Source organism: Microplitis mediator, chromosome 8, assembly GCF_029852145.1.
Source record: "Microplitis mediator isolate UGA2020A chromosome 8, iyMicMedi2.1, whole genome shotgun sequence".
Classification (NCBI taxonomy): Eukaryota; Metazoa; Arthropoda; class Insecta; order Hymenoptera; family Braconidae; genus Microplitis; species Microplitis mediator.
The window spans coordinates 23,931,327-23,941,905 of record NC_079976.1 but is presented as its reverse complement, the minus strand read 5'-3'; the positions used below and the strand labels follow the sequence as shown (position 1 = coordinate 23,941,905).

The 10,579-nt window shown below is 30.6% G+C and overlaps 1 protein-coding gene across 1 annotated transcript; it reads left to right on the top strand.

Moving 5' to 3' along the window:
- The first annotated feature begins 2,332 nt into the window (after positions 1-2,332).
- Positions 2,333-9,282, top strand: LOC130672865 (uncharacterized). Its single transcript, XM_057477632.1, has 3 exons — positions 2,333-2,532; positions 2,645-2,809; positions 7,915-9,282. Exons 1-3 carry the CDS (start codon positions 2,396-2,398, stop codon positions 9,182-9,184), a joined length of 1,572 nt encoding a protein of 523 aa, XP_057333615.1. The 5' UTR covers positions 2,333-2,395; the 3' UTR covers positions 9,185-9,282.
- Positions 9,283-10,579: the final 1,297 nt, after the last annotated feature.

The following is a 10,579-nucleotide window of genomic DNA, read 5'->3' as shown; positions in this document are numbered from 1 at the left end:
TTTTTCATTATATCAGGATAAATCTGGCAAAATCGCAGGATATCTACGGTATAATTACCAAAAAAATACGATTTTATTATTATAAAATTATCGTATTATTGCGGTATTTATATAGCATTTTTTCGGTAAAAGTTCGGCATTTTTATAGTTTTTTTACGGCATTTTTTTGGTAACTCTACAGTATAAGTACAGCAAAAAAACTGGCCAATATAACCATATTATTACCAAATTATTACGGTAAATTTACAGCATGTGTATAAATGCCGAAAATTTACGGCATTTTTACGGCATTCGCAAAACCGCGAGGGGAAGTTAGCAGACAATTTAAAATTTTCGGATTTTTTCTCAACAAATCAATTACGAAAAAAAACTAAAAATATGCACTTGTAGAGAATTTAAAAAACTACAGGTGCAATTTTTTCAAATTTTTTTTTTTTATTATTTACTGTCTGAAATAAAATCCGAAAATTATTAGACGTCGGCTAACTTGAGTATCAGCAATTAGTTGTGATCAAGTTGACGACAACTTTAAGCTCTTGTAACTGTTGACTACAAGTTGTTATCAACTTTCCCAGAAAGTTGGCGAACGGCTGCCGCAACTTGACGCCAAGTTTTTGAGAAAATTGAAGGAAACTTTCTGCAGCTAATGGATGCCAACTTTTGCCACCAACTTTCTCTGCAAGTTTGCGTCTACTTGTCGTCAACTTATAAGAATGACAATTTTTGAGGTCAACTTAATGACGAGTTGCTACAGTAGGTTGTCGCTAACTTGCTGCCAACTTCCCTAATAGCCACTTGAGCTTGAAATTGACATTAATTTGACAATTGAAATTACTGAAATTTGCTGCTCGAATTTGCTGACAACTTGACAGCAAAAGTTGGAAAGAAAAATTTGCGGCTAAATTTTCCTCAATTTAGAAGTAACTTTTGTTACTAGAAAAAAATCCTAATAAAAGTTTCCTCGAATTTTTCGTCAAATGTCCGTCAATTTCAAGCTTTTCCGTTTTTGACGACAATTCGTATACAACTTGCTATACAATTTGACGTAAATTCACTACACGAATTACAATGCAAATTCACTTCACAAGTTGTATACAAATTGTCGTCAAAAACGGAAAATTCAAAGTTGACGTATATTTGACGAAAAATTCAAGGAAACTTTTGCTAGGGTTTTTTTCTAGTAACAAAAGTTACTTCTAAATTGAAGAAAATTTAACCACACCCTAATAGCCACTTGAGCTTGCAATTGACTGTAATTTGACATTGAAATCACCGGAAATTTGCTGACAATTTGACAGCAAAAGTTGGAAAGAAAAATTTGCGGTTAATTTTTGCTCAATTCAGAGGTAACTTTTTACTAGAAAAAAAAGTCAGTAACATTCGTTCTTACCATTTCAGAAGGTAAGCAAATTTATACATAAAATTGTCTACAATTTTACGGTAACAAAATATTTTACAATTTTTCAAGTCAAATTAACAATAAATTGATGTAAAAATTTGCCTGCAATTTGACGAATAATTTTTTCTAGTTAACTTTTGAAGTGAATTTGCATTCTAAGTCGGCAGTATATTTACGTCAAATTGTATAGCAAGTTGCATACAAATTGTCGTCAAAAGGAGAAGTCCAAAGTTGACGGATATTTGAAGAAAAATTCAAGGAAACCTTTGCTAAAGCAAGCTGTGCTGTTAGAAACAAATTTTTCACTCCAACTTTTGCTGTCAAATTGTCAGCAAATTCGGGCTGCTAATTTCGGTAATTTCAATTGTCAAATTACTGTCAATTTCAAGCTAAAGCGGCTACTAGGACAACTAATTGCTATTTGTCAACAAAATATTACAAAGTATTTCCATAAACTTACCAAAATGTTGTCAAAATGTTGACAAATTGTTATCATATAAAGTTGTCTTTTGAAATACAAAAAAATTATCTTTTGGCTGGACATTAGTGGTGATATTTCTTGGAAAAAATCTGCCTTTTTGTACCGCAAAATAAATAGTAAAATTTTTTTTGTTAACTTCTTCGCTACAAAAAAGTAAACATTTGGCCGCTTGGGAGATTTTGACTAAGTTTGATTTTTAAGTTGAAGATAACTTTCAATCAAAACTCATTGGGACACTAGACAAAGATTAATTATCTATAGATCAAAGATACCATCAAAATGCCGACAATTCAATCCTTCCAACTTGACTCCAAATAGATAGCAACTGTTACTGCCAACTTGTCGTCAATTTGTAACACTAAGACCAACGTTGGCGTGAACTCGCTACCAATGGGTGCAAAGTATATGGTGGGGAGAACGGAATTGACTACAACGCTTGCGGTGGACTCCGTAAACGTAAAAGAATGCTTGTGTTATAGATTAACCGGTGCTAAAACAAGTCATTAAATTAAAAAATGGTTCATTCTAGTTGCTGCGTCGTCGATTGCAAAAATACCGGCAGAAACAGTAATTGTAAATTTTACAGATTTCCAACAGCAAGTTGGAAATTAGAAAAAAGGAAACAATGGATCAATGCAGTTAAAAGAAAAAAGTAAGTCTTGTATAACCTAACTTGGTAACCTTTTTACTAGTGACGATGTACTACATGAAAAAAAAAATAATTGAAGTAAGCGTAGATTTGTAATCAAACAATATCTTTATAGTCCTGATGGATCACCCTGGACTCCAAGGCCAACTGACTGCATCTGCAGCGATCATTTTGTTGGAGGTAAAAAAGCGGAGGAGGCTGCAAGTCCAAGCTACATTCCAACAATATTTCCTTCAGTTTACAAAAAATCAAAAATTAACGAGAAAACAGCTCTGAGCAGGTATATTATTTTAATTACCCGATGGAAAAGAATATTGTATAATTATATATAATTATACCCGTGAAAAAATATTCTGATCAGGCTTGATATGAGCTGATAAGGCCATAACAAAATTTTTGATATATTCATATCTGGCCTGATATGATCTGATATGTCCATATTTGATTTTTGATAGGTCCTGATCTGGCCTGATATGAAAATTGGCCATATCAGGCCAGATCAAGCCTTATCAATTTGATATGTCTATATCAGACTTGATATAACTTGATAAGCTCATATATAATGTTATATTTATTTCTAATAGGTCCTGATATGGCCTGATATAACCTTATAAAGTTATATATACTTTGATATACTTAAAAAAAAAATCCCTGATCAGGCTTGATATAACTTGATATGACTTTATATAGTCTGATATATATATATATATATATATATATATATATATAAATTGATATACCTGTGAATAAAAATCCTGATCAGACTTGATATAATTTGATAAGCCTTTATAGAGGTTAAAAATATCAAGTTACCTCAAATTGTATTCGAAAAGATGTGTCATGAAAGTTGAACAAGATAGATTTTTTTATACACAATACAAATTTATTGATATTTATTTTTTACATATTTTTTTTAAATAAATTTGGTCTGACATATAGTCTGATATACTTATATCAAAGCATATATAGTCTGATATGGCCAATTTCCATATCAGGCCTGATATAGTCAGATCAGAATATTTTTTCACGGGTATGTATGACTTCATATATAATCAGATCTGATTGTTGGCCAGAGATCATATAGAATCATATATGATTAGATATAATCATGCATGAACGAATATAGTCATTTTTAAAATCTCATTGAAAATATATCTGTAAATTATTAATTAAGTAATTTAATTAGGATTTATTGTCTTCATTAATATAAACGTCGGTTAAATTTGAATTGAAAAAATAAAAAAATACTATTGGTTAAATATTATTATACACTGATAGAAAAACTATCTTGATTCAAGAAAAATTTTTTCTTCAAAATGTGGTTCTTGTTTTAAAATTTTTAATTGTTTTAATTCAAGAAATAAGTCCTTGAACCAAAAAATTGAAATTCTCGGATAGAGAAAAAAAATTCTTTGTTTGAGAATTTGATTTTTCGATCAAGCCTTTTTTGTTTTGAAACAAAATTCTGACATATTTCGCTCAAGAATTTCTTGCTCTTGGATTAAGATAGGCAAAATCTAGGTTTAAGACATTACCGACTCGTTTCGAGAATGGCGCGGTTTTTAAATCAAGATATCAATTTACTCAGCTTGAAAAAAAACTTTTTTTTTTATTTTAAAAATAAAAAGTTTTAAAGTGATTTTTTAGGACAACATTCATTTACTTCAGATATGTTAAAGTAGAAATTTATTTTAAAAAAAATTTTTTTTTTCATTACTTTAAAAATATCTTCTATCAAGGAATTATTACTTGAACCAAAAATTTAAAGTTCTTAAAATAATAATACGACATTTTTAGTTGAAGACAAGTGGTCTTGCTTGAAGAATTCGATAGTATCGATTGAAAATAATATAGTTTCGGATCAAGACATGAGAGTTATCCATCGAAGATACAAAATCTATAGAGCCAAGAAAATCTAAATCAAGACAAGAATTTCTTGAAGCAAGACAATTGGTTTTCTTCAGAAATAAATTCTTGGCTCAAGAAAATATTTCTTGAGTCAATATAAATTTTCTATCAGTGTACTAAGGGGTCATCCGTCCAATTAATGACCCACGTTGATGCTGCTTAACTCTGGTAATCGCTGGTTGGTAGTCTGATCCTCTAGTCTGCTATACACTTATAATTAAGAAAAATTAATGGCATTACTTAACTCAAATAATCAAATTGATACATCCTACGTAAATAATGCACCCAATGATGAATTTGGTTTTGTACATAAATTTCAATAGAATTCATTAGATAGATATAATCAAATTTTTTCATATATAAAATTATAAATATCCATATATAAGTCAATATCGATTCATATTTTTAAATTTCTGCCGAAACCTTTGAATATTTTTTAAGTATCGGGGACTTAAGTTTGATTGATAGTTGACAAAATAAAAATTTAATAACATTGATATTAAAATTGTCACATTAAATTATATAAATATGTATATTAGGGTGGCCGTTAAAAATTAAATTTTCTCAGGCGCCCCATAAAAAGCTTTTAGTGAAAAAATACGTGGGGAATTTGGTTTTTTCGATACAATCGCGGTTTTTTTTAAATATCTCATAAAATATATAGATTAAAGGAAAAAACCATAGGAACAATTTTGTAGAAAATTAAATTCTTGACAAAAAAAGTCATGTTAATTTTTTTTATAAAATGTGTATTTATGAAGATATTTTAAAAAAACTTTGTTTTTAGATCTGATGAATTGAGCGTTTTAAGGATTACAAATTTTGAAAATAAAATTTTTCTGAGTATATAAAAATTGTAACAAGCATTGATAATTGATATGTTACGAGTTACGAAGTTGTCTATATTTAAGAAAAAAAAGTTTTTTTAAAATATCTTCATAAATACACATTTTATAAAAACAATAAATATGACCGTTTTTGTCAAGAATTTAATTTCCTACAAAATTGTTTCTGTGGTTTTTTCCTTTAATCTGCATATTTCATGAGATATTTAAAAAAAACCGCGATTGTATCGAAAAATGAATTTTCTGTCCTTCGGCTCGTGTTCTTTTTACTTTAAACGAAAAAATCAAATTCCCCACGTATTTTTTCACTAAAAAGAAGCTTTTTATGGGGCGCCTGAGAAAATTAAATTTTTAACGACCACCCTAATATATGTACATATTGAACCTATATACATATACGGAGAAAATTTTATGGTAAAAGTTACCATCAAGTTATAGTACAATTTTTAAACTGAATTATATGATTGATGATATCATTTAAATTATTAAATAAACAATCTGAATGGTAGTGTCTACCATCAGTATGGTAAAGTTTACAATTATTTATGATAACCAGAAATTATAACTGTTATTATCTTAAATAATTACTACTATTATAAAAAATCGTAATTCTTAATAACCTGATGGTAATGGTTACTATCAGCCTAAATAATGATGACCATCTAAGCTAATAAAAAATTAAAATATAAACGTTATAGTCAGACGCTTGTCCATGTGTAATGGACACACACACACACACACACACCCACACACACACACACACACACACACACACACACACACACACACACACACACACACACACACACACACACACACACACACACACACACACACACACACACACACACACACACACACACACACACACACACACACATACATGCATACATATATCTACGCACGTGCACATGCACGCACATATGTACATAAATACGGGGTCGCACACTCACCCGCACCCATGCGCACACTTACCCGCAGACATGCTCACACGCATGTACACTCGCCGGTGAACATGCACACACACACACATGACACCCGCGCGACCACATGTACACACACATACCGTCGCACGTACACATGCACACACACGCGCGAGCACACACATTCTTAGTTAAGAATTTTTACAACTTTGAATGATAAGAGTTACCATCTTCTATTGTAACAATTATAATTTTTAATATTACAATTAGCATTTTCGATAGTAACCGTTACCATCATCAATTGTAACTGTTATCATTTTCAATTGTAATACTGATCATTATAACCACTGAAAAATGTTATTACCATTTTAGATGGTTAAAATTACAATTTATGTATAGTAGATACAATAATTAATTTCTCTCCGTGTAGTTAAATATTTATAGGTTTGATATCATTGAAGTCTGATCAGATCTAATCATACATAGACATATATAACTACATATAAGTTTATATTAGTCATGCCTGATCAGATCTAATTATATATAGACTCATATATACTCATATATAATCATATATACTCATTAGGGTGTGTCAAAATAAAATGATATTTTTTTTTTAAGGTCTCATAGTCTCAAAAGTTTCTTTGGGACAAAAAAAAAATTCTCCTAAAAAATCAGCTCGATATCTCGAAAATTGAGCTGGCGGTTTACAAGTTCATTTTCCCATTTAAAATACATGTGAAAAATTTTTTTTTTAGTTTTTCGAGGAAAAATCTAAGAAAAAAATTTTTATTCCAATTTTGAATTTCACACTCTTATAGGAAATTAAATTCCCTACAAAAATGAATTGAATTGTCATGCTCGTAACTACAATATCAAAAAAGTTACAAGCTCCCAAAGTTAAAAAAAACGTTTTTTTTTTTAGGTATAATTATTGTTTTTACTTTTTTGTTATTGATTGGTGGTATTTTTTTCTTCTAATTTTAATTTCCAATCTTCTATATATAGCTATTTTTATGCAAGAAATATTTAAAAAATAATTTAAAACTGTGACGATTAACTTTTTTTGTGTATTGGTGTCAATCACTCGATAAAATAGATTTTTTTATTATAATAATGTTCTGTAGCGGTTAAGTGAGTTACTAAAACGTTTTAAATTTGAAAATTTTATTGAAGATGTTACATAGAAGATTGAAAATTAAAATTAGAAGAAAAAAATATCACCAATTAATAACAAGAAAGTAAAAATAACAATTATACATAAAAGAAAAATTATTTTTTTTTTTAACTTTGGGGGCTTGTAACTTTTTTTATATTGTAGTTACGAACATGACTATTCAAGACATTTTTGTAAGGAATTCAATTTCCTATAAAGGTGAGAAATTCAAAATTAGAAAAAAAATTTTTTTCTTTGATTTTTCCTCGAAAAACTAAAAAAAAAAAATTATACATGTATTTTAAATGGGAAAATGAACTTGTAAACCGCCAGCCCAATTTTCGAGATATAGAGCTGATTTTTTAGGAGAATTTTTTTTAGGTCCCAAAGAAGCTTTTGAGACTATGAGACCTTAAAAAAAAAAAATCATTTTTTTTTGACACACCCTAATACTCATATATATTCAGATAAAATCATTTTTCATCGGATAACGAATAATTTCAAATATAAAGCAATGATTTGATAAATGAAATTCTTAAAAACTTTATTTCAGACATGCGCGTTTTTTGAACCGGAGATTAGCCGAAAAAGAAAAAACCCCGACAACAAGCAGCAATGCATCAGCAACCGCAGAAAATAAGAAAATTATCATCGATAATGAAGTTCTTGACGTTACCGCTGTAAGCGAAAAAGTTGATAAAAGTTGTCAAATAGATTTTTTTTCTACCGCAATTGAAATCGACAAAACATTCGTTTGCAATAGATATATTTACAGTCATACCGATAAATGCGATGCCGAAATCCAAACGAATATACCGGAAGCCACAAGACGTAAATTCATATTTAGTAAACCCAAATGCAGTGACAAACAATGTGGTACTCCAACTAAAACTTTTGTCGATCAATCTACTGAAACATCCGTAAAATCTTTTGTTGGTTTCGATTCAATTGAAAAAAACGAGCAGCTGATGGAATTAGCTGGCGTAACATTAAATAATTTTGAATTATTGTTGAAACTATTGAGTACTTCGACCAAATTTACTGTTGCCAAAAATAATAGACTTTTTATTTTCTTAATGAAAATAAAAACAGGTCTCACATTTTCAGCTCTGAGTGTACTGTTTAGTGTCCACAGAACAACAATCTCTAGAATTTTTTACTCAACTTTACAGACGTTGTCTGCAGCAACAGCTACTTTAGTTTATTGGCCAAAGATGAGTGATATTCAAGCAACAATGCCAAAGTGTTTCCATCCAAACTACTCTAATATTCGAGTAATAATCGACTGTACTGAATTTAACGTCGAAATTCCATCCACTGTTGATAGTCGCGATTATTGTTTGCATGGTAAAAAAACTTTTACAGCAAAAGTTCTTATTGGAATCACTCCTGGAGGCTTCGTCTGTTTAAAATCTAAGGTCGCTGGTGGCAGAAAAACTGATTCGCAATTGACTATTGAATCTGGGCTAATGGACGAATTGGATGAAGGCGATAATATTTTAATTTATAGAGAATTCCCAGAAATAAAAGCAGCAGTTGATAAAAGTGGGAAAAAAGTAACGATTGTTATGCCACCAGATTTCGAAAAAAAAACAGTATCTTCTGGTCAAGAAAGTAAAGATAATGACGTAGCCAAAGTAAGAATCCACATTGAAAAAATAATGCAACGGTTGCGATGTTATTCGATCTTCAATAAAATTACCGAAAATTTATTTAATTGCGTCGATGATATCGTGCATATTTGTTGCGTGTTAGTCAATCTCCAGCAGATGGCCAATAATATAAAACCGTTGAAGTCGAATGAAGAAAAAATGGACGAATGAAATTTCAAAAAAACTTGGAACTGTATTTAGATCAAAGCAAGACTTAACTTTGTAATATAGTTATATTTTTTTCAAAATAAAGTTTTATTTATATAGAAACATTATTAACTTTTTTTTTTTTGGTAAATGTGCACAAGTACTGCTCTACCTATTTTTGATAAGCCAAAATATTATACATATTGACTCGAAACAAGTTTCATCTTCGACCTCTTCAGTCTCGAGGCATCATTTTGTTTGCTATTTAAATAATTTTTTATAAGGGAGCGTACGGGGTGGTCCCGGACAGCGGTTCGTCCTGGTCACCCAAATTTTTAAAAGTCTACCCGGGAAAAAATGATCAGACCTGACCATGCCTGTTCATGTATGATCAGGCCTGAAATTAGACCTGATCATGCCTGTTCCTGTATGATTAGGCCTGAAATTAGACATGATCAGGCCTGATCATACCTGTCCATGCCTGTTCATGTCCGTTCATGTCTGAAGCGTTGAATACACTCAGGCCTGATCATGCCTGTTCATGTCTGAAGCGTTAAATACAGTCAGGTCTGATCATGCCTGTTCATACCTGTCCATGCCTGTTCATGCCTGTCCATGCCTGGTCATGTCCGTTCATGCCTGTTCATGTCTGAAGCGTTAAATACGCTCAGGCCTGATCATACCTGTCCATGCCTGTTTATGCCTGGTCATATATGTTCATGTCTGTTCATGGCTGTTCATGTCTGCTCATAGATCTAAAATTTTATTGACCAAGAATCTATCACGTATAAGATTTTTATTACTTGAAGTTCATACGAAACTTACTTTTCAACTAAATCTCTTAGGTCAGTGGGTAGCGAGTTACACTTTCTAGCGCAAGGTCCACGGTTCAAATCCCGCACACGCCCGAACTGTTTATTTTTTTTATTTTTATAGCAATAATTATATACATGTATAATTGAATATAGTTATACATAATTATATATAATTGTATAGGGCCATTTTTTATATATAATTTTTTTACCCGGATGGACATGAACAGACATGAACATACCTGATCAGACCTGGACATGCCTGATCAGGCATGGCCAGGCATGTCCATTTTTCATGTCTGATCAGGCCTGTTCATGTCTGATCAGGTCTGATCATTTTTTCCCGGGCTATCATATACTAGATTTTGAATTCAATTTAATTTTATACTTTCATTGAATTAGGTGTAATTAATAAGCCCTTATGTTCAAAATGGATTATTTATTAATAATAATTATTAAATAAAAAATTGATCGAGATTTGATCTAAAAATTAGAAACATTATCATGAGGTTTTTTTAATATGACAAATGATTAGGTCATGCCATTCGTCCCACGATTACCGTGAATATGACGGTAATTTATTAAGAAAGTTTCTATCAGTGTACGA

Excerpts from the sequence above, each read along its gene's own strand:
- LOC130672865 (XM_057477632.1), top strand. The coding sequence starts at position 2,396 with ATGGTTCATTCTAGTTGCTGCGTCGTCGATTGCAAAAATACCGGCAGA. Across the intron at positions 2,533-2,644 it reads AATGCAGTTAAAAGAAAAAA|TCCTGATGGATCACCCTGGA; the intron begins GTAAGTCTTGTA and ends ATATCTTTATAG. Across the intron at positions 2,810-7,914 it reads GAGAAAACAGCTCTGAGCAG|ACATGCGCGTTTTTTGAACC; the intron begins GTATATTATTTT and ends ACTTTATTTCAG.